The 24,868-nt window shown below is 39.8% G+C and overlaps 1 protein-coding gene across 1 annotated transcript; it reads left to right on the forward strand.

Annotated features, from left to right (window-relative positions):
* The first annotated feature begins 1,629 nt into the window (after positions 1-1,629).
* On the forward strand, positions 1,630-20,708 carry UGT8 (UDP glycosyltransferase 8). Its single transcript, XM_056855281.1, has 5 exons — positions 1,630-2,451; positions 15,710-15,852; positions 18,521-18,597; positions 19,478-19,697; positions 20,115-20,708. The coding sequence occupies exons 1-5, from the start codon at positions 1,630-1,632 to the stop codon at positions 20,476-20,478; spliced, it is 1,626 nt and encodes a 541-aa protein (XP_056711259.1). The 3' UTR covers positions 20,479-20,708.
* The last annotated feature ends 4,160 nt before the right edge of the window (positions 20,709-24,868 follow it).

A 24,868-nucleotide genomic window follows, 5' to 3' on the forward strand; every position in this document is an offset into this window, starting at 1 on the left:
TTTACATTTTCAACAGATCAAATTTATTTTTGTTAGTTGTGGAGCATAAATATCAAATAATTTTTATAAAGAAATATGAAATAATCTGAAGCAGAGCATTGAAACCCCATGGAATAGATGCCATGTATCCAGTTTAAAATTATTACCAATTATCACCTGTTATATTTAGTCGCTGTGGAACACAGGCAGGATGCTGCTGCAGTCGTCTTGTGTTTGGGCTTCCTAGAGGCACCTGGTTGGCTACTGTGTGAACAGATGGCTGGACTTGATGAGCCTTGTTCTGACCCAGCATGGCTTTTCTTATGTTCTTAATATATGGCTTATTTTGCTTTAACTACCTCAAAACACTAACAATGTTTGAGTGATCTCTTTGTTATTATTTGCAAACAGAATTAATAATTGCTGTTGATTTGACTAGTTTATCTGCTTCTTCAGCAACAAGGCCAAAACATATAATGTGGAGTATAGCAAGAAGAGACCATGAGTTTTGACACTATTCTGTACCCTGACCTACAGATTCTCATTTATTGGAGCTAATGGAAGATAAGGATGTTGTGTTTAGACTTGGGGCCCATCTCCAAGATATCTCATGTATATGCCAAAATTCCAAAATATTCCAAAATACAGACCACTTTTGGTCCCATGCAGTCCGGATAAGGGATACTCAGCCTGTATAAGCCAGGACTGATGTATGTTACAGTGACTGTGCCCTGGAAATGTACTGTTTTCAAAAGTCATTATTTACAAAGGTTTCTTTGGGTGTTGACTGGTACAGAGTCCTGAGTGTGTAGAGAGTCTAGAAAAGTTTTGGTGAAGAATAAAATGAGTCCTTCATTTGCAAATCCTAGACAGCCAATGTGTAGGGTCAACAGTGAGAACTCCGTGTGTTTTTTAAATCAGTTGGAGGGCCTGTTCTTCAGGGTGACCTTCAGTTATAGTTGACCTTCATGAGTATCCTTCTTCATAAAGTCTGTTTGACTTCTTTTCACATGTTTTGAGGGGTGTTTTGTATGTTTGTGTGTGTATGAAATGTTTTGTACCTTGGCTGTTTTGTACTGTGGCTTGATACTTACTTAGTGATAGTCTGCCTTTCTCCTTGTGCTCTGCCCACCTCTCAGGTATTTCTGGAATGGCTACAAATTAGCAGGTTATGGGTGTTTTTGTAAATGCCCCCATTCAAAATTTCTGGCTTCTGATTGCAGCGAATATATACACTTATACATTTTATCTCTACATTTATAGGACATAAATGACAAAAAATAGGGTTGTGAACTGACTAGATAAAATATTTATAGGCCTATCCTGCTCTTGTACCTTTTGAAGTAGTTTGATGTTCAGAAATCTACAGGTGAAGATTTTAATGTATTGGAAAGAAGCAATAATTTGCTAATGTCTACACATCAATTTGTTAATGTCGTATTGAAAAGTTGGCAACTCTAACCATAACTGCAATAGCAATTTGAAAGATAAATTCTGTATAGAATAAGCAGCTTCTAGATGCTGGGATGACAATAAAATACTGTGAATTGCATGACGCTGGTGTTTACATCGTTATTGTGTGTTATTTTTTGGTGGTCTCAGTGATATGTGGGATGTATCAAAAATATTTTTTTGTTTATCATTTCAGCTATGAAGTCTTACATTCCAGTTCTCATTCTTCTGTGGAGCGCTGTTGGGATTGCAAGGGCTGCCAAAATTGTTGTTGTGCCGCCAATTATGTTTGAAAGCCATCTCTATATTTTCAAGACCGTGGCCTCTGCCTTGCATGAGCAAGGCCACCAGACAGTTTTCCTCCTGTCTGAGGGCAGAGAAATCCCTCCATCTAATCACTATAGACTGCTCCGTTACCCGGGGATCTTTAATAGCACCACCTCAGATGAGTATCTTCAATCCAAAATGAGGAATATCTTTTCTGGGAGACAAACAATTCTGGAACTGTTTGACATACTGGATCACTATTCCAAGAACTGTGACATGATTGTGGGCAACAAGAAGTTCATCCATACCATGAAACAGGAGAAATTTGACCTGCTGCTAGTGGATTCGAATGAGATGTGTGGATTTGTTATTGCTCACCTATTAAGGGTTAAATATGCTGTTTTTTCCACTGGCCTATGGTACCCAGCAGAAGTAGGTGCTCCAGCACCTTTAGCATATGTTCCAGAATTCAATTCACTTCTCACAGATCACATGAATTTGCTAGAGAGGATTAAGAACTCTGTTGTTTATCTGGTTTCAAGATTTGGAGTTCATTTTTTGGTTCTGCCAACATTTGACAGGATAATGCAGAAGCACAATGTTCAGCCACAAAGGTCCATGAATGAATTGGTGCATGAATCCAGCCTGTGGATGCTGTGTACTGATGTAGCATTAGAGTTTCCAAGACCCACGCTACCAAACGTTGTATATGTGGGAGGAATCCTTACCAAACCAGCCAGTCCTCTACCAGAAGTAAGGTTTGCCAATTTTTTACTTTTATGGCGATATTTTCTAGTAACTGCTCTTTATACTCAAGTGATTTATATAATTTTATAGTTTGTTATCTTTCTAATAATGCTTCTGCAAGCTGTTGTAATTCATGTTATGATTTCTTTTGTCCTCTCATTTATTGTAGTAGGGAATTGTTTTAGTTATTACCTATAAGTGAATTTAAGCCTAGCTGAGAAGTTTACAGAACTGTTAATTCAGTAGATGACATATGGTAGTGTTAAATTTAAGATCCTAGTCATAAACATACAAAATAGTAAAAAGAAAACAAAACTCCAACACATACTTACAAGAAATAAAGGGGTGTGTTTAAAAAGAAAAATATTTTTAACTGCTGTAAGTGAAGAAAAACAGTAGAAACATGAACTTTTAGTAAGCCTGGTTATTGCTCTAGCTCCAGCCAGACCATAGTTAACGGTCATAATCTCTAAAAATTTGGATAGGACTTTTCAGTGGTACTGAATGGGGCCACAGTGAGTGTTCATAGTTGTTCTTTTTTTAATGGTCATAATACCTGAAATAGTATTGGGATACGCTGGCAAAAATTAATGGTGAAGCAGCATTCATTTTAAAAAATAAAACAAAAAATAAAACAAAAGAATGAAGGGGGAAACTGGTAAAAATGTACATGCTCATTCATTTATATGCTGCATTGGCATATGTCTGTCACGCTTGTCTCAGTGGCGCCTCAGATAAGGTTGCCAACCTCCAGGTACTGGGTACAACCAAGAAATTTAACCAAATTGCTGTGATACAGTAGTTAGCAAAACAAACAGCAAACAAGCTCAAATTTTTTACAAACAATCACTTATGTTTTATAAAGTGAATAGTGCAATAAATACTTTTATACTCTTTACACAATTTATACAAGCCTCAAACGAAGCTATAAAAATCTTTCACAGAGAATAGAAGAGACCACCAAGATCACAAATACAAATCCCAAAGCGAGTTGGTAGATATAAATTCAAAAGGAACGCCGAGGGGCAAGAGCGGTCACCTCAATGAAGATTCCAGCGGCGTTCCGAGAGTGCTCTAAGGCTATCCAAGAAGTCTTCACCTCCGTAGCGGAGGAGAGACCAAGCTGCCGGGCTATTCTCTGTGAAAGATTTTTATAGCTTCGTTTGAGGCTTGTATAAATTGTGTAAAGAGTATAAAAGTATTTATTGCACTATTCACTTTATAAAACATAAGTGATTGTTTGTAAAAAATTTGAGCTTGTTTGCTGTTTGTTTTGCTAACCTCCAGGTACTAGCTGAAGATCTCCTGCTATTACAACTGATCTCCAGCCTGCAGAGATCAGTTCCTCTGGAGAAAATGGCTGCTTTGGCAATTGGACTCTATGGCATTGAAGCCCCTCCCCAAAGCCTACCCTCGTCATGCTCCGCCCCCAAAATGTCCAGGTATTTCCCAACCTGAGCTGGCAACCATAGCCTCGGAGCAGGGGCACCTGTTACAGTGTTCCCCTTTTTGACCACCCTCATCATCAGCTGCCGTAAACCCTTTATTTATTGTTCCTTACTCTCACACAGCTAAAGAGTGTTGTCCCTTTAATTTGCCTCTGCAGTCCTTTTCCTAGGTTTGGAGCCCATCTGCTGACCGCGCCTCACCCAGGAAGGAGTTCTGCCTGTTCTTTCTGTCAGCTGCTTGGTGTCCAGGGCCTACCCGTTCCTTGAGAATTGTTATGTGTTTCTGTCCTGAGTGAGCTGCCGGCCAGCCAGTCTTCACTTGGTGTTCCTTTGGCTGCCATCTTTCCTTTCAATCCTTTCCCCCTCCCTCAGCTGGGCCTGCCTTTTGATCAGGTTCCAGCTTGGGGGAGAGGAAGATACCCTGTGCTGCCCCACCCCAGCTGTATTAAAACTCATTCGGGCTGGCGGCAGTGCAGGACTTGTGCACGTCTCTTGCGGCCCATCCTCCCTCACACTCTTCTTTTGATTAGGCCAGATTAATTCATCTGGAGTGTCATAATTTGATTTTGTTTTCACAATCAGTAATACTGCTGTAGTGCCCTCTTGAGGGCAAGGCAACATCGTACCTGGAGTCTTGAAATCACATTCCCAGTCACTGTTTCCTTATGCAGGTTGCTTTATTTACTAATCCAGGCACCTGAAGGTGTGTTTCACCTCACCCACCTCAGGGTTGCACTGCATTACACAGGAGAAAAGCCACAATGCTACAACCTGCCTCCTACTACTTCTTCTCCTGCCAGCTTCTTTCCATTTCCCTGTCCTCCCTTTTTATAGCCCCAGCTTCACACCTGGCCTTTGAGCTAAGCTCCACCCTCCTCTACCTTGCCTGACAACACGTGGGCCCAGAGAACCATCGTTCTCCCACCCAGACTTACTTACTTCCTCCGTACCTTTTGAGTTTAGCTGGGCCAGACTGTCCAGGCTGCCCTGTTGCTGAGGCTATCCTGACCTCACTTTTCTGCCCCTGGTCTCACCCTCTTCCACCCAGGTGAGTCTTGCTGCTGGGCCCAAGGGACAGTCCTGCCCTGCAGTTTGTTTCTGGGTAGGGTTGCCAGCCTCCAGGTGGTGGCTGGAGATCTCCCACTATTACAACTGACCTCCAGGTGACAGACACCAGTTCACCTGCAGAAAATGGCCTCTTTGGAAGGTGGACTCTGTGGCATCATACTCCATTGAAGTTCCTCCCCTCCCCAAACCCCTCTTCAGTATCCAGGTAATTCCCACCCTGGAGTTGGCAACCCTATTTCAGGATAGCCTGCCACAGCTGCTTTAAACTCACTTCTGAGATGAATGACTCCAGCTCAAGAGTTTGTGTTAATGTGTGAAAGGGTTAGCACTCCTACTTCCCCCTGTTTTAGGGTCCCAATGGTAGGAAAGGATAGCATCACCATGCCCACATGTGCATGCTTTGTATGAAGAATTTGAAAGACCAGTAAAACACAGATCTTTTTCACTATCTTTCAAAAATTTGGGAGGTAGGATCCCTGGGTGAGGGGTCAGTCCCTGAGATTTTCATCCCAATTGGTTAGGTGGAGGAAATACAGGTGAAAATGTGTTTCTTTGATGAAACCTATTTGATTAACTAATCTGAAAGCATGGCTTTGTGATGTTAAAGTATCTGAACAAAACTATTAACAAACAAATGTACCATAATAAAAAAATTCTGTGTATATTCCTCGTAATTATGCTGATTGTCAGTACAAATTGGCTAAAGTATATTAAATTAATTTGGTTAAGTGACTGGATAAATAAGAATGTACACATACAGTAAGAATCTGAATTAATTAACTGGAAGAACTGTGGGTTCTGTGTACCACAGCATTCATCTACTTGCTGTTCACTTAGAATGTAGATTAGAACTCAGCCCACTTTAACTACTAGTCTAAACTATTTAGAAATTCTTTGAAGTATGATAGGTTTTACAATGCATATTATATTATGTATGTTTATTATTATTAGCGGCGGAGGCTAATCTGGTGAACTGGATTTGTTTCCCCACTCCTATGCATGAAGCCAGCTGGGTGACCTTGGGCAAGTTACAGCTCTGTAAGAGCTCTCTCAGCCTCACCTACCTCTGGTTTGAGTCTCCCTTAAGTGGTAGAGAAAGTCGGCATATAAAAACCAACTCTTCTTCTTCTTCATTCTCTCTTTAAAGCAGTCCTTGTTCTGAATTTGCTAGATATCTTTTTGTGTAGTAGCGTGGCGCAGAGTGGTAAGTTGCAGTACTGCAGTCCAAGCTCTGCTCATGACCTGAGTTCGATCCCAACGGAGGTCATTTTCAGGTAGCCGGCTCAAGGTTGACTCAGCCTTCCATCCTTCCAAGGTCGGTCAAATGAGTACCCAGCTGGCTGGGGGTAAAGGGAAGATGTCTGGGGGAGTCACTGGCAAACCACCCCATAAAAACAGTCTGCCTAGTAAACGTCGGGATGTGACATCACCCCATGGGTCAGCAATGACTCTGTGCTTGCACAGGGGACCTTTACCTTTTAATCTCAGTTTCTTTCTTTCTATGTTTTCCATTTTATCTGTTTTAATAATTTTATAAGTCTCTGATTAGAAATTGAATATTTACTGCTGGTATACCCAACAATTCTCTATAGCTCTACCTGCTGCTGTGAATGGAGTTTTCCCCACACGTTTCTTGACTCAAGTATCATGTGGCTACCATCCCCGGTCACACAGGAAGGCTCTTATAGGTTTAAAAAAATAGTTGACTGGCAGCTATAACATTATAATGATCTGTTGCACTGGTTTCCAGTTTTCATTTAAAATGAAAGTTAAATCTCCAGTTCTTCTAATTGCAGAGGAGAAATGTGCAGCCTTCACCTTTCCCCTTACATCTCTGTAGGAAAGAGGGCTAAAGATTTACTCCCCCCTTTATTTTCACCAAGAACCTGTCACTCATATTTGCAAATGACTAATTAAAAGAGTATTTATCTCTAGATATTGTCCTTATTAAAGTAATGAAGCTTATTGAGGTATATTTTGAAAGTTACTTATTCTCTGTGTTCCTTGAACTTTAAGATCAAATGGAAATAATTTAGTAAAAGTGAGGAATGTTCTTCATTAACTTTTTAAAAATGTTGCTGGAAATAGATTAGGCTGTACTGATGCTACTCATGAGAGTTCGATGTAATCATTCTCTCTCCAGCCATGTTGCCTTTGTGTGTGTTTGCTGTATTGCTGTGTTGCGATGTGACAACCATTAGCTAGTATTAAAATTTATAGTTGATGCTTATTGAGGCTGTTGGCATGATTCCAAGTTATAACCATGTAGAGGAAAGAAAACAGTGACTGTTTATGTTTTGTCAACTCTGGTTTTATGACTAACAGGGCTAACTTAAACAGTTACACCCTTCTAAACCTATTGACTCCAATGAGCATAGAAGGGTCAATGAACATAGAAGGTTGCCTTGGTGTATCTATAGAAATAAAACATATGAACAAACCCTGATAATCAGCTGATGGACACCATTAATAAATAAATAAGGGTTCATTTAGATTAAAATAAACCATTTCTGTGCAACATGAAACATTGTTTGCTGCTGTTTTAGGGAGACAATTCAAAAGGTTAATTAATCATTTTGGGGTAATGATCTGTTAAAGGAGCTTAATGAACCAAGGTCAGAATGTAGAACAAAACAGTACCATAGCAAAAGGTTTTTCTTTATGAATTCTAAAGGGGTTCTTAGAAATTAATGCTGTTTGTGCAACTTTGGTAAAAATGAACACACCTGTCAATGAAAATTGAAAGTTTTCAGCATATTATTTTATAAACTCTATAAAATATTAATGAGAATCCAGTAGTTCAATCTTGTCCTAAAGTATCTTCATAACTTTTAGGGAAGGAGTTATGAAAAACTTTTAGTTCCATCTCTAAATACTATATTAATGGTCACAAATATATGAGATAATTATTAAAGTTCACATTACTTAAGCAAGTTTCTTAGGCTGGAGTGAGAGCCGAAAAAGCCCTCGCTGTGGTTGAGGACAGCCGGATGGTTCTGGGGCCAGATTGATTAAATGGCATAAAATATCAGTGAATAAAATTGTGATTGGTTAATACATTTGGGGATTATGGTATTCAGATATTACTTTTTATATAATCTCCCTCTGTAGTAACTACTTAGAAACAGGAATTAAGGTGTTGCCCATTTTGGATGGGGTCGCACCCCCTTGAAGGATCAGATTAGTTGCTTTGGTGTTCTCTTGGATCCAGGCAGCTGTGGCTAGGAGTGCCTTTTACCAGCTTTGACTAGTTAGCCAGCTGTGGCCTTTCCTGAGCTGAAAAGATCAGACCACTGTGGTGCATGCCTTGGTTATATCTAGATTACATTACCGCAATGTGCTCTATGTGGGGCTGCACTTGAGGAGTGTTTGGACACTTCAATTGGTACAGAATGCTGCAGCCAGGATGTTGACTGGAGTGGGTCATAAGGACCATATTACTCCATTCTTGGCCCTTTCTACTCCATTTTAGTGCTTTCCATAGTACTAGGAGTGCTCCCCCTGCCCTGTCAGGTTGACCTTTCCTGCCTAAAGCAACATGTAATCGGGGAGGCGGTATGCTCCTTCCCTCAATTCTTCCTTTGCTGTCTTGGATGTAGGACGTGCTAGTTTCCTTTTTCTCCCCTGAGGTAGATTTTGGCCTCTGAGGGGTACCCCATTTTTCCTTCGAAAAGAAGAGAAAGAGTCTTGTCGAAGCGGCTCATCCTTCCTCTTGTCAAGGAAAAAAGGTTTTGTCGAAATTGTTGCCATTTAATGTTTGTGATGGCCCTCTTCAAAAGATTTTTTGAGTGCAGTAGCAAATGGCTCAAGCAGATGATCACTCCCTGTTCCTGTTATGTTTGGGTGAATCCTTCAATGTTGTTAATGATAGTAATACTATGAAATCCTGTTTTGTATGTGCAGATAGTACATGTAGAGGCAAGCAAAGGGAGCAGTGGCTGGGCGGACCTACCCCTCTCACATATGGCCCACTGTCACCGATTTGAAATGATTGAAGCAGAAATTGTTAGGCTGACCCAATCTCCTCTCAATGTTCAGCACTTTTGTCTCCCAGCCGTTATTGCCTTTGTGGAGGTAGCGTAAGTAGAGCAGGCCATTCTACATACTGCACTCACTGCTGGTTTTGGCAGGTATACATGTGCTTCAGAAGTCTGGGATAGTGCTCTAGTGGGAGGACAAAGACACCTTGTCATGCCATGCCCCAGAACATGGCTGTAGGCCTGACATTATGGGAACACCCTGCTCCCCTTACTCAGAGAATAGAATTATGCCCTTTTATGCACATAGGGCTTTGAGGCACATGTAGGCTTGGATCCAGCCACCTTACTACCAACCCTTGTCCCATTTGGCTTTTGTGTGCTTTTATACACGTGAATCCCATGATTCCCAGCAGGAACGTTTTGGTGGACAAAAGGAACCACTTTCTCTCCTGTTCACAGTGGAAAAACTGGTTGGATTCAACCCATAATCAAAGACGATATGAACTAAGTCTTTTGTAATTAATTCAGCCATAGCCCAGAATTCTGTGCTTATCAATTGCTCCCATTGCCAATTATAACACAGCACAGTAATTGCAGAAATATCTCTTCTGTCTTTCTAACTGGCAATGTGTAAAGGCCCAGTTTCAGATTTCTATGGAAAGCAGTTCTTCATTTTTTCAAAAGCAATGAATGTTTCTTGATTGCAATTTTATGCTGCCAAAATCTCTGGAGTTCTTTTGTTGGTGATGCCACGATCCTACTTGAGCTGCAGCTGAAAAAAACTCTGAACTTAGGTCAGATAATTTGACTGAAAGCAAAATGTGTGCAACTTTCAAAATATTCCTTTTTGTGACCATCTTAATGCAGTATTAAGCCCAGTAAAACATTATTTTTGATATCGATAGGATTAATTGCTCTCTCTTTCTGATGCTGCCACTTATGATTTCCTGACTGAAGTTCCTGTTTTGAATTGTCACACTAGAAATCCTTTTAAGTAGCAGGTTTCTCCAAGTTCTGTAAAGTAAACACCAGTAAACCAATGCTTACAATCCCGATTTTCAGAACATTTTAAGGTGTTGGCATCAACATGTAATGTATGTTCTGCAGTCCTCATAAGGGTTTTTGATATATGGTGATTAGGTGGAGATATTCCAATTAATATAGATTCAGCTCTGTAGAGTTTAACAATTCATTTTGATAGATAAATTTTATTTTTTGTGTTGAACACAAATATGGAAAAAGATACATTAAAAGAACATCTCTTCAACAAAGGCCTAGGCCTAGGATCTCCTTCACGTTTTAAATAAATCAAGAAAACCAAATATAATAACAAAGAAGCCATTGTTCACACTTTATAAAAAGAAAGCATTCACATAATAATCACCATTGTATATCTATTAAATTAGTTTTAACTTGTTTTCCAAATTAAATGTTCAGGGTCTTTTGTTTTGTTTTTTGCTTAAACAGCAGAATCATCAGTATTTTTCTGTGAATTATGACCCCCACAAAAGTACTGGGGAAACAGCCACTGATTTTTTTGAACCTTTTTATTCCAACCTTTGAGCAGGGAGAGCTTCAGACATTTGAAGCCCAGTTATGTTTGTATTTGTGTGCTTTGTTTATCTGAAACAAAGCTCAGTATTAGGCACCACTGGTTACTGCCAGCTGGGACCTCACACTATACTCACAGCTGTGCATTTAGCATTTAAACCTGCTATGAATAGCTAATTCGAAAAACCAAAGAGAACAAAGATCACATAGTAGACTAAGCACAATACCATTTCTGTCTGATATGTATTTTTATGAATACTGAAATGGCTAGCAAACTAAGAAATAATTCTGAGCAACTGCAAGGAAAACTTCAGTATAACACATTTATACACTTGCTATCCTCAATTATGAAATATGAAATTTTGTATAGCGCTAATTTAAATTCAACTAATTTAATTTAATGTATTTTACATGGTCACATGTGGAATTTAAACTTTTAATAACAATGTAATTAACATTTTGGTTTCAAACACAGCTAGTAGTTCTTGCATTAGGATTCATTCTGAAAAAAATCTGAGGCTGGCATGCCAGAGAATATCTGATTAACAATATGTATTAGGATCATTGCTTGGTCAGAATACGCGGTCAGTGTTTAAGAACAGGGTACTAGGCAGAGAAGATGTCAATCAATTAGAATGATTTTAGAGGGTATTGAGTATACCATCAAAGCTTATTGGTTCTGGGAGAGCTAAACCAGTGGTTCTCAACTGGTGGGATGGGTACCACCAGTGGGATGCAGAAATAGTCCAGGTGGGTCACAAGGATAATAATGGGATAACAGGGGTAACAGTGATTAAGAATTCTGTCTTCCTATATCCCAATAATACTACTGCAATTTTTTATTTATGATTTGTGTTTTACAGTTACCATAGCACTAAAATTTATACAACGGTATCATTGCAATTTTGAGCTACTAATGAAATTATGATTCTTGTTTATGTTTAATGTTTAATCGCAATAAAAATTATTCTCTGCAATAAAACGCTGTTTTAAATTTACTTATCGTAAATTTTAAATATAGTAACAGAATGCCAGTAAACATATAAATACTCTTCTTGAAAAAATGAGCTTTCTGTTTCTATTATGGTGGGACGTAAAATACAAAAGGTTGAGAACCACTACTCAAGACACACTATTCCACAGGCCCTGCAAGGATTTAAACTGCAAGAGGAAGGCTTTATAAAGACAGATGCCAAGGACTATCCTTACTAGAAATATATAAAATTTCCAAGATTTTGAAGCCATGAGTGGTATTTTGATTGGATGTGATTGTGCATTAGTGTTACAATGTGTAGTGTTGGCCAAGCGACATCTTGACAGTTCTCTTACCACATGTCGACCTGCTGATTTATGGTCCCAGATGCATGTATGGCCTTTAAGGGGGTGTCTCAGTGATTCTCCTATGTCACATCTTGGACATTTATGCAGCGGAAATTTATGCTGGGTTTGCTGCTCTGCAGATGCATACTTTTCTGATCTGAATTCTCAAAACTGTATGCATGGGGGCTTTTTGCCCCAAAGATTTTTTTGTTTTAAAGTGTTATTTTAGTGAAAAAGCACTAAAATAATTAACGGAAATGAATTGGGGGGAACAGCTGACTCAGTTCCCCGAGATCTTTACACTTGCTGACGAAACTGACCAGAGAGACCAGAGAGGTGGCCTATGTGGCGTGGGAAGGGGGTAAACAGCCGGCTCCATTCCCCAAGATCTTTACACTCGCTGCCAAAACTGACCAGAATGGCTTCTCTGGGAGGAGCTAGATGAGGGAGGGATGAGTGAGAATGGGTGGGAAAGAGACTACTCACAGAAATTGTCTTGATCAGCTTCGCTTTGGGATCGAAGCAAAATTTAAATTCATGAAACAGGTTCCTGAAAACATGGGACAATTGCGCGGTGCTGCGAAGTGACTTCTGAAGGCTGGAAAAATCATGAATAATCCAAATGAATTCCCAAAGCAGTTCCGCGGTGATTGCGATGCTAAATAACCAAGCGTTAAATTGTTTGTTTGTTAGATTTCTAGCCTGCCCTCACTCCCTGGCCGAAGCCCTTGTCTCCACCCATTTTTATGCCACGTGTTGGCCCAATGATATAGGTGATGTCCTGACAAAGTGTCATTTTCTTCTCTTTCTGCCAGCATAAGGTAAACATGGATAGTTTGTGAGACCAGTAAAAAAAATGCTGAGTTATGACATTACAGCTATAGAATGGTTTTCACAACCCGTTTTGAATAGTTATTTGTTGGCTCAGCAGATCTTGAGATTAGACTGTTTAAAGCAGTGTTTCCCAGCCTATGGATCCCAACTCAAAAGTGGGGCATAAAGCTTGTGAAAGTGGGCCCCAGGCAGTTTTATTGATTTTTGCACACTGCTTTTTAAAAAGTGTGCCACGACTAAAAAGGATGGAAACCACTGATTGAAGGAATTAACATGCATCTGGTATTTTACATGAAGGCACTTTATTCTGGACTCTTATGGGAAGTGCTCTAGAATTAAGGCAATTTAAAGTAGGTAGGTGTGGGTACTTAATAGCGTTCAGCCAATTTAAGCCCTTTCAAATATTTTATCAGACTATAGTCACACAATTCAAATATTTCATCTGCCTCGTATCTCAGATGAGTAACATATCTATTCTTTTCCTTTCCCTTCTTTGTTCTAATACCATTTAAACCCAATTTGGATTTCTAAGTACAGTACTAATCAGCAAAATTAAAACAAAAATATTCTCTTTTTATTTAGATCTCTGGTTGTGGAGTAGAAGAGAAGGCCCAACTGTTTTGTCTTTCTACTGTGCCTTAAGCTACTTCACTTCAAAAATATGCCTGGAAGCAGCATGACTGATAACACTCCTCAGTGATTTCTTCTTCTCTCATCTCATGCACATAAGCTGTTCTTCACATCCAGTCTAGTTTAAAGGGGGCTTAGGGACCCCCTTTTCTCTGCAGTCTTGCTCTGTGCGCTTTCAGATTTTTCAAGTCTACTTCACTTCCTTACCAGTTCTGCCAGAGGAGAATACCTACACTTGGGAGTAATCTCACTGCACTCAGTAGGTGAAAATAGATAGGACTGGGTTGCAAGCCATACACATGGTTCCTTTTTCTGGCAGAGGAGAAGGGAACATGATACCTGCTAGTTTTTGCACACTTAGGAAGCATGCACTGTCATTGGCTTGGCTTATTGTCTTCCTGGTTTTAAAAGCTATAGCAGTTCAGAACAGACAGGTTAGCAGCAACCACATATGTATGTGGTAGCCTACCTGGGAAGTTACTTAGCTTTGGGCTGGAGCAAACATTTCCATTCACCACCAGCAATTGGGGCTTCTGTGTTTATCCATTTTAGGTGAAGAGTTGCATGTGCCAAACCATTTCATCTACAGAAACATTAGGACCTGTGCCATTAGGACCTGTGCCAAACCGTTTCATCTGTAGATGAAAACGGTTTGGCACATGTCCTAATGGTACAGGTACTAATGTTTGGCATATGTCCTAATGGGTACATACGCACTGCAAGATAGATACATCCTATTTAAATTTTTACATGTGTGTGCCATAATGGTTTCCTGAATTTGATCAAAAGATGCAAAAGATGTCCCTTAAGGGTTTGGAAAAACAGCAGTAACACGCAAGGTGCAGCATTTTGTAGACAATGAATGTTAATAGGTTAAAAAGAAAAGAACTTTTTAGTTAGTGCTAGATATACACTTGACTAACCTGCCTGAAGTCAGTCAGGATTAGGGTTCCATATTGCAGATGACATATGGGAAGTTGATCAACGGTACCCAAGTACGTTCAAGGCTGAGCTGAGAATCATCAGACTAGGCCCTTCTAGATCACAGCTTAAGTACCATGCTACATCAGCTCACTAGAATGGCCACTGTTCTGAAATTTAGGAGTTGCATATCGTTACTTCAATATAGCCACGAACAGCTACAGCCCGTGCCACTGCTATCTCTCTCTTCCTGCGTGTTTGGCCCAGCACTGTATATCCAGCCCTCCCCCCCAGCCACTTCTCTGTTCTCTGGCAAAGTTTCTGTTTATTCCTTACTTGTCCCTAGCTAGAAAAGAAAGAAGGCATGGGATTACATATCTATTGTTGAACTGGAGCTTCTGAGTTGCAGTTTGAGCACCTCCGCACTGCCGACATGCTCTTTACCATAATTTAGTATAAAACATGGTTTCATTCAGATGGGTACAAAATAAATTGCTGTATTCATAGACAAGTTAACTTTATTTTCCTTTTATGTAAATATTCAATATGCAAGACTTAGCTGTGATTAATGAAGTTGTGACTGAAAAATGTTGGCAGAACCAGTTTAAAAAGGCCGGTGGTGGGGAAGCTGTTATTTCCAGTAGGAACAATTATCAGTGAGGTCTGTGTATTCCTTGTGGTATTTGTTTTTCTTCTAAAACATAAAAAAGAGACCTTAGTTTTCCAGTTTTTAATACTAAACCATTCTAAGAATTTCAGTTAAAAGCCAGTTATTTTGAGTATTAAATGCTAGGCTAATACTTTTTGGCTGTAGGATATTATTTTAGGAAATAAATGTCTCTTTTACACTGCATTCTTTGGCCACAATTCCATCTTTCTTTGCACGCATAGAGGGCAAATTGTGAAGGCTGTTGTTCATGTAATCAGGCTGTAGAGGACCCGGGAGGCCAGGTGTATCTACTTCATGTATCCAGGCCCTGTGTGCATAAAAAGTATGTTATGCCATAGCCATCTCAAGCATAGTGCACCGTTATGGAGCAGCAATATGAGGCCCTCTGGGTCCCCCTCAGAAGGTTATCCAGCAGGATGCATTATTTACTGGTTGTCTAACTGCAGAGTATCCCCTTATGGGACTGAGAGAAAGCAGTCGTCTACAGTGATGTGCCCGGACTTTTGTTTGGTTCCTTCCTATTCTTTTTTTTCTAACTCCAGGTCCATAAGTGCAGGGATTCCTGTGTGAGCCAGTGGGAGCTTCCTTTCCCTTGGATAGTTTCCCAGGGATTCTGCCCTAGTCTGGCACAAAGCAATGTTATTTGTATGTTACCCAGACCCCACGTACAAGGACTGGACACTGCTGATAAATAAGTTGCCAAAATAAGCTTCAATTGAACCTTTATCATCATGTGGATTCTCCACATCCCGTCCTTTATAAATAAAGGCACTTTTCCAATATTTAAAGATATTAGTGATATTGTGCTTCTTAGTTTTGACAGCAAGTCTCTATTTCTTCAGGATCTCCAAACATGGGTGGATGGTGCTAATGAAAATGGCTTTGTACTTGTTTCGTTTGGAGCAGGAGTGAAATATTTGTCTGACGATATATCTTATAAATTGGCACATGCTCTGGCAAGACTTCCTCAAAGAGTTATTTGGAGGTACGTGTAATCAATTTTTTGCAGTAGGTTTAAAGCATTTTTATGGTATATTGATGCTGGCCATGAAGGTGCAGCAAGAAGATACCCAACACTGGCAGTACCTGTCCTAAGCAGGTTCCCCCCACCTTTATTTGCCATTTTCTCTAGTTATCATCCACAGCAGGTGTGAAAGAAGGATGGAGAGGTCTCCAAGTGGTAAATTTTTAATCCAAATATTACGGAGTTGGCTCATAATTGAGTATTGCTTTTGAGCTGAGCTTCCTTTTGAACTTGCAGAGTCCAGGACCTGACAACTCTAAACATATTTGCTTAGTGTTGCTTCTGAGCATACTTGTTTTGTATTTAGGGTATAATTATTTGAAAGTCATTCAGTTTGGGGGCACAGATCTAGCTAGACAGGCAAATCTAATTTTCTAGCTTTGTCATCAAAGCTTTGCATTTGGTAGCTTCCCTAAATCAAGTAATTACCATAGTATGAACATCTGTAGTTGTAATATGGTGAAAACAGCTTTAATGGTAGAAGTCAGTCTTGTCTCAGAAATTGCAGTCACACATGCCAGTGGTAAAAGTGAAGGATTTTGTAAAAATTTAAGGTGTTTGAAACCGAGCAGAAAAAGAGGTAAAGATTTTATTCAAAAAATTTGGAGCTCTTTCATTTGGACACCAGCTTTCTTATACAAGACTACTATATTGTAGTAGTTTTCCTCAACTGAGTTAGTGGTTTACAGCGCATTCCTGAGAGGAATGCCTGCGCCGGGCTTAGGAGGCAAACTAGCGGTGTTGCCTCCTAAGGAGGTTTTGGCACTGCCGAAACCTCTACCTGGCGCAAAAAAACCGTGCAACCCTCATTTTGTATCTCAACAAAAGAAAGGGGGCGTTCCTGAGCCAAAATGGCTCAGGAGGCCGACTAACATTGGCCTCGCCCCCCAGCCGGTGCCAAAACGCCCCGGGAACACCTGGGGCGCCAGAATGCTTCCCGGCCCCTGCCGCAGAGGCTCCGGCGGCGGTCGGGCCCAGCACTGCTGCGGTGGCAGCCAGGGACCGGCAGCTAGGCCTGCATGCCGGCGCTGGGGCCACTCAGGCCACCGTGCACCTTCCGGCCGCCAGTGGTGTGGGCCCTTGTGCTGGTGTGCACCGTTGCTGGCCTCCTAAGGCCTTTTGGCACGGCGGCCAATGCATCTCAGGAATGAGCTGTTAGTGTTCTTTTTGGTGTACTTTGGCTTCCAGCATTTGTGAAACTTGCTTCTCCTCTTTAACATTCATTACTAGCTTTAGGCCCTTGGTTTTCTGACTCTATCCCAGCACACACCCATATATTTATGTGACAAAAATTGAAGGGATGCACAACCTCCTAAGGTTTTATGCCATCTAGTTCATTTAAATAAAACCTTCCCCATACCTCTGACCCCTCACTTAAAATATATGGTAGTTTCTGTAAAATAGAAAATTCGCTGCTGTGAGGTAAGTTTTATTGTGAGATAGTAGGATACTAAGATATTTGAGGCAAGAGTTAAAAAGAACAAAAAAGTTGGTTTCTTTCTGTTAGAGAATTTAAAAACAAAAACAAAAAACCCAGCCTGCATAACCTTCCAAATTCAGTCAAGGAATAGCCTGACTCAGATACTGGTACTTACTCGTTACAGCTTCAGGTTGTGATTCAAGTTCCCTTGAGATCACAGACTTTAAGACTTAAAAAAAACCCCACTGAATGATAATCCTCAGCCTTTTATCATTAAGGGCTTTTCCCTTGAGACTGTTTCTGACAGGCTTGTAGAGCCTAAGCACCTGTTCAGTAGCATTGTTACAGAGAGGGGGCATTCCTTATTTCAAACCACTTTTTAGATATACCCACTGATTCCTCCTATTCTCTTTTTCTCCAGTTCTCTTTGCAGAGAAATCAATGCACCCTTTTGTAACTTCAGTCCTTTAAGTTGTTTTATGTTACATCCCAAGGGTGGTGATTTAGCAGGACTGTAGGAAGGTTTGGGAAGACAGTGTTTGCCTCTGAGCATCTACAGAGTGAAATTCTGCAGAACCGTCCCTTCCTGCACCTTCTCTCTTTGAATTTCTCTTTGATCAAGACAGAATTGATTAGAAACTGACTCCAAACTCCTAAAAAGAGGAAAATAAATGGAATGTTGGATTCCATTTGGAGACATTGGGTAAATCTAACTGCACCTGTCTACCCCTTCCCCCATGAGTCAGATAAACTATTACTGATTTGCTCTTCACCAGAGACAGGCCTAAAACAGTCACTCTCCTCTTTCTGAGGTAGAGCTTACCCTTCTCTGCCCTCCTTCTGAGACAAAGTTCCACTCTTGCTGAGGAAGACCAGAAGCTGTTAGCTGCTATACTTCCCACAGCCCACATTCAGTCAACTCTCTAAAGGTGATTGGATGTTAAAGTAGCATTCAAATAGGCTCAGGCACTAATTGAATGTTTCCCCTTCAGGGGTGGGACAGTCACAACTTCATATAGTTATGTTTGTTTATATTTGTATAGTTTTTCATATTCAGTTTTGCAGTCAGGGGGTTATAACCTTTGGTCACGGGTCATTTTGATTGGTAGAAAAGTACCAACAAATCCATTGGTAGAAAAGTGACCAACAAATTCATTTTTTTCCTGTGAGAGTGATTTTGAATTTTCTCCTCCCCCCTGTGTGTTTTAGGTTTTCAGGAAATAAACCTAGGAATTTAGGCAACAATACAAAACTCATAGAATGGTTACCACAAAACGACTTGCTTGGTGAGTACTGTGGGAAGTGGTTGGCCATTGTGTGAGACAGAATGCTGGACTACATGGAACTCTGGTCTGATTCAGCAGGGCTCTTCTTACGTTCTTTAAAACCTGTAGTCCCGGAAACAAATACCCTTTCATATCTAATTTAGCTAGATATTAAGTCACTGGATTACACATACAGAATGCTTTTGAGACCTAAGTGTGTATAGGAGAATAGATTACGCAGATGTGTAAGTCCAGACTGGTAGTAACCTTATCTGAGTTGTTCATGTATACTTTGAACAAAACAGATGGCTTAAAGAACTCACTGTATTCTTCAAGAATGCTTCATTATAAAGACCTCTTCCAGTTATTATATAATTTGTAAATGCTTGCCACTGATGTGATTTTCTTACTGTTGATGATGTAAACATGCTCTTTCCTATATACCAACACAGTAATAGAAACTAATGTACTGATATGTGGTGTACCACAATCATTAATTACTGTCACTGCTAAGGTGACGTTGAAGGCAGACTTCCTCTCTGTTCACTACAGACATTCATCACACTTCTAATCTGCTGTCATTAGGAAAGTGAACCATTTGATTTTATGCAAGTTATTGCTGCTGACATCAGGAAACAAGGATGCAGATTTTTGATCTCCTGTATAATTTCAAAAATGGAAGATGAAGGAGATTGGGAAGCAATCACTGTGTTACATGATTTTTCAGCTATGGCTGCAGCAGAGAAAACAAACTTAAGGGAGATGGGGGAAGTCCGGTTTATTCAAATGCCAATTTTTAGGTACCTTCCTGTTTCAGACTCATGGGTTTCTGCTGTATTACATAAGATGCATTTACATGGAAAGCAATTTTTTCTCTCTTACTTGCCTTTTACTTCTTTAGGTCACTCTAATATTAAGGCCTTTCTTAGTCATGGTGGTCTGAACGGCATTTTTGAAACTATGTACCATGGTGTACCTGTGGTAGGAATTCCTCTCTTTGGAGATCATTATGACACTATGACCCGCGTTCAGTCCAAAGGCATGGGGATATTACTAAACTGGAAGACTATTACCGAGGATGATTTATACAATGCTTTGGTGGAAGTTATTAATAATCCCAGGTAATGCTGTCTTTTTCTTTTCTTTTGCCTATTTTTCACTGATATGGAAGTAGACATTTTAAGAAGTAGCTAGTAATCATGGCCTGGATCCTATACCTTGCTTTCATTAGCACAGCCCTTTGACAGTTGCACAGGATATCTTCCACTGCAAAGTGTCTTGCTCAGGCAGAAAGGTGCCTTTGGTTCATTGAAAGGGACTGGTCTTATGTGAGCAGAAACACCAGAGGATTTCACAATGGAGCAGAGGATTACCTCTGCAACTGCGATCATTGCTACACAAAAGGAAGCAAGGCATGGAATCCAAACCTGTGTGTCTAATAGCTTAATCTATATGAAATTATGTATGGATGATGAATCAGTGTGTAATGTAGCACTGAGTTTCTAAGTTTGCTGAGTTTGTCTTCTTCCTTCACACAGCTACCGACAACAGGCTCAGAAGCTGTCTGAAATTCATAAAGACCAGCCTGGTCATCCTGTTGAGAGAACAGTCTACTGGATTAATTATATCCTTCGGCACAATGGAGCGCAACATCTACGTGCTGCTGTTTACAACATTTCTTTATATCAGTATTTCTTATTGGACGTTGCCCTTGTTGTACTGCTTGGTACTGCCTTACTCTGCTACGTTTTGGCAAGGATGGCAAAATTTGTCCGCAAGCAGAGCAAACATCTTTGGTCTGTTGATGAACACACTGCTGTTAATGGACATTACCAAAATGGGATACCGAATGGCAAGTATAGAAGAAATGGCCACATTAAACATGAAAAAAAGGTGAAATGAGCCAACTACCCCATTGTACATTAGCAGTGAATCAATTCTAGAATTAAATTTTATAGCTGTAACTTAGTTTAACATCTACTTAAAGTAAAACCTCAATAAACAGTTCTAACGCTCCCCTACAGTATGTAATCTTATGCGATTAAATTCTGCAGAACTAAGGAAAATCTTTTTAAAAAACCAAAAAGCACAACCTAAAATGCAAAATGTATTTTATTCTTAATACTGATGCAGAAAGGTTATTCCGGCACTGAAGTTTTTAGAAGCCTTAATTCTCAGACATAATTCAGTCGGTATATTTATGGACTCTCCATTTGTGGATCTAACCATGTGTGTCCCAGATAAGAAAAGGTTTCCCTTTACTTGCAAGGGTGTTTTCTATTTTCCTAGATGGGCATTCACATTCTAGCAGAGAGTTTTATTTGTCTAAGGTTCAATATGTTATCTGAGAATGATGTCACTTATAGTCATCTTTTCTGGAGTTAGATACACAGCCGATAAGAAACTGCGGAATCAAAATGCAGCCATATACATCATATTCTTGAAAAGCACTGAAGAATATGATAACAGTATACCAGACTTTTGATATATTCAGCTCTTCACAAGAGTACAGCTCTTCACAAGAGTACAGCAAGCTGTAATTTTATTTATGTATACTTTCGGTTCATTTTTGCCTTCCCCCATATCTATAATTTATGCCATTGTAAAGGTGTTTTACTCCAAGCATTAAAAGGGCTGTGTGGATAGATTGGATAGTGAACAAAAATAAATGAAGTGGAGGGGTAAAAAAAATTCCCCAAGTTCTTTGGAGAAGTTTTTGCCATATCCCTTGAGCAATGCAGACTCAAACCACTGAGGAGGTTTGTTATAAAGTTGAATGTCTTTCCTTTTAATTACTGCATTATTGCTATGGATATCATTACAATTACGTTTTTCTCTCTCTAAATCACAGTGTTTCAGAGGTTCACTTTCAATAGTTCTAGTTGTGCTCCTTACACTGGTCTGGGTCACACAATCCATGTTACATAGTTTGCCAACCATCAGTTCTTGGAATAAAATGAAAGCTGTCTGTTTGATGGGTTGCCTCTATCTTAGTAGAGGTTTGATTTCATAATTAGAACATTTGCCTCTTTCCATGTCCACAACAGCCTTTCAGCACAACACTCTTTGAATCACTGTACTGATACAGGACTTTTTCTGGCTTTAACATAAAGAATGGGACACAGGGCATCGGACATAAAATCAGGACTGCCCTGTCGAACCAGCATTGGCAACTATGAGTTTATTAATTTCCATGTCATTCTGTTTACTTGGAATTTGCACTACACATGTTGTGAGTGTATGCTTTATTTATTTGCATTTTCAAATCCCATGTCTTACAGCAGTGTATGTGTGTGTGGGGGGTCCATTTACTGAGTATTGTTCACTAACATAGGAAGAGTTCCAAAACAATGCAGAATGCTAAGATCATCTTCATACATGGTGACATGAAATTTCATTTTGTTCCATCAGGAGCCTCGATCTTAATAGCAATAAAGTAGCATTGCAAATATGTTTCTAAAATTCAGTACGAGCAATTGTACTGCTTTCCAGATACTTGAAGAAAATACTATAAATAAGCCTTTTACCTTGCTCTTTTTTACAATCCTATCAATATGTGGCAACTAAAGGAACGCAAAGAGGCAATGAATGGTGGGAGAGTGATATAACCTAGAGTGTATGGATGAGTTGATTTTAATGCTTTTTGTATTGAAGAAGGTACACAAGCACTGACCGGATGATTAAGAATAATTTAATCTCCACTGTGATAAAAACTCAAGCAATAAACATGGATTTAATATAGAAACAAATTGTTGGAACATGTTTGTCTATTTATGTATACACGAATATTATCTTCGTTCAACTAGTCATGATTCTGGTGCCTCAAAAATAGTGATATAAATAGACTTTAATTTTCTAGGACTTCTGTTATGCTGAAATAGTGAGCACAGAAATCACTTCAACTTCCGATTTGTTTTGTAAGAAAGTATCTCCTAGATAATTATTCCTTTGATTCAATGTGTTTCATGACAACAAAGCCGCAGTGCTTATCTTTTGGTATTCAGGAGTGAATCATAGAGTTGGAAGGGGCCATACATGACATCTAGTCCAACCCTCTGCTCAATGCAGGATCAGCCTAAAGCATCCCTGACAAGTATTCATCCAGCCACTTCTTGAAGACTGCCATTGAGGGGGAGCTCACCACACCATTAGGCAGCCGATTCCACTGCTGAATTACTCTCACTGTAAAAAAAAAAAAAAAAAAAAGAAAGAGAGAGAATCCTAATAACCAGGTGGTACCTTTCCACCTGTCCTGTCAGAGTTTCTCCATTTTCACCCAACATTGGGCCTATTTTTAAATTGGTTTTGGTCTATTGACCGCAATAAATGAATTATGATGATGACATTGGGCCTATTGCCTCTTTTATCTTGTGTTTGCTCCTCACATATCTGAAGAAGCTTTTCTTGTTGTGAGCTTCCCTGGCCAGCCTCAACACACTCTGAGCTTAGGTCTCTCCATTGGCTGACCTTCATGCCTAGCAGCCATCAGATACCCTTCTTTAGAGGTATGTTCGTCCCTCCATTTCTTGAACCTTTCCATTTTCCTCCTTAGCTCATCATGGAGTTTTCTGTTCATCCACATTGGCTTCCTGGATCCCCTACTATGTTTCCATCTTGTTGGAACAGTGGTGGCTTGAGCTTGAAGAGCTCTTATTTTCGGAGAGCCCACCCTTCATTTACTCCTTTCCCTATCAGCATTCTTGCCCATGGAATGACTCATCATGCCTCTGATTTTGGTAAAGTCTGCCCTACTAAAATCTAACATACACATCTGGCTACAAACCTCCTTGCCCCCCCACCCAGCAAAAAGAATTCCAGGAGGACGTGGTCACTTTGTCCTAAGGTCTCCACCACCTTCACCCTATCTACCAATTCTTGCATGTTGGTTAATATTAAGTATGGCCAAACCGCTTGTATCAGAATCAGATGACCTTTATTGGAATAATAAAATTGATGGTCACAAGGTCAAGAGATAAACAGATAATACATATCTAGATTAAAATTGAGTTTGAATCTTAACCTTAACAACTTCTGCCAAAAACTCCGCCACCTTCACTGTAACATCAGTTGTAATGGTGTTCAGTAAGAATTGGCAAGTGGATGTTCTATAAGGGGCCATCCATTTTCTTATTAAGGGTAATATGAATTTTTTACAGGGTTCTTCATGTAAACGACAATCTAAAATAATGTGATGTATGGCATCTGGCTGGCCCGTTACGCATGGACTCCTCTTGTTAAAGGGAGTCTTAGTAAATCTCCCGTATAAAACCTTAGATGGAAAGGAATTGAGTTGAGCTAGCATAAATGCTCTCCGTTGAAGTGAGCGGGCATATTTTCTGGTATTTGTGATCTAAGAGTCGTTTGATTATATAAAAAGCTGTTTTTATATAAAAAGCTGCTTTTTCCTCTAGCATTAATAATTCGTCCAGGTTAATTCCAATTTGATTAAGTTTGGCTAAAATTGCTGAGAACCAGCTGGCCCTGTATGAGTCCTTCAGAAGATGGAACATTCGCTCTTTCAAGATGGCTCTAAAGTGGATTTTAATCCAGTACTTAAAAGTCAATATCCAGGCTTTCATCTCTATTAAACTGTGGCCAATTTCGAGAGAGATGGTTGAATATGAGACACATTTTGGGATTCCTAGTATTTGTCTTATAAAATTTGCCTGAAGGCTCTCCACATTGCTGTTAAAGGCCCTTATCCAAATTGGAATACCATAGAGTATTTGGCTACATGTTTTGAGGTCGAAAATTTTAATCGCCGCGGTAACATTCTGATTGCCCTTGGAAAAAAAGAAGTGTTTTAATTGTGCTGTTGAATGTCTAGCCAAATTTAGCACCCTTTTCCTGTGCCCTGTCCAAGATAGATGATAATTCAATGTGATGCCTAAATATTTGTAGTTTTTAACTTGTTCTATTGGGGTGCTATCAATACTCCATTTCACTGGATGCCAGCTTTTTGCAAAGATCATCACTTTGGTTTTGGAGTAATTAATTTGCAACTTATTTTTCTGACAATATTGATGGAAAGTTTTGGGATATCTTTGGAGGCCAATCCTTGTATAAGACAGGATGACCGTGTCGTCAGCATATAGTAGTAATAATGGAACTGCGCGGTCTCCTAGTTTAGGAGGATGGCCATTGATGGATTGAAAGCTTTGAGGTAGATCGCTCAAGAATAAGTTAATCAAAAGAGGGGCCAAAACACATCCTTGTTTGACACCCTTAGAGACCGGGATTTTAGAGGTTAAGCATCCCTTGTCAGTGTATTTAACCTGGCAAGAAGTATTAG

Source organism: Euleptes europaea, chromosome 9 (genome assembly GCF_029931775.1).
Source record: "Euleptes europaea isolate rEulEur1 chromosome 9, rEulEur1.hap1, whole genome shotgun sequence".
NCBI classification, from domain to species: domain Eukaryota; kingdom Metazoa; phylum Chordata; class Lepidosauria; order Squamata; family Sphaerodactylidae; genus Euleptes; species Euleptes europaea.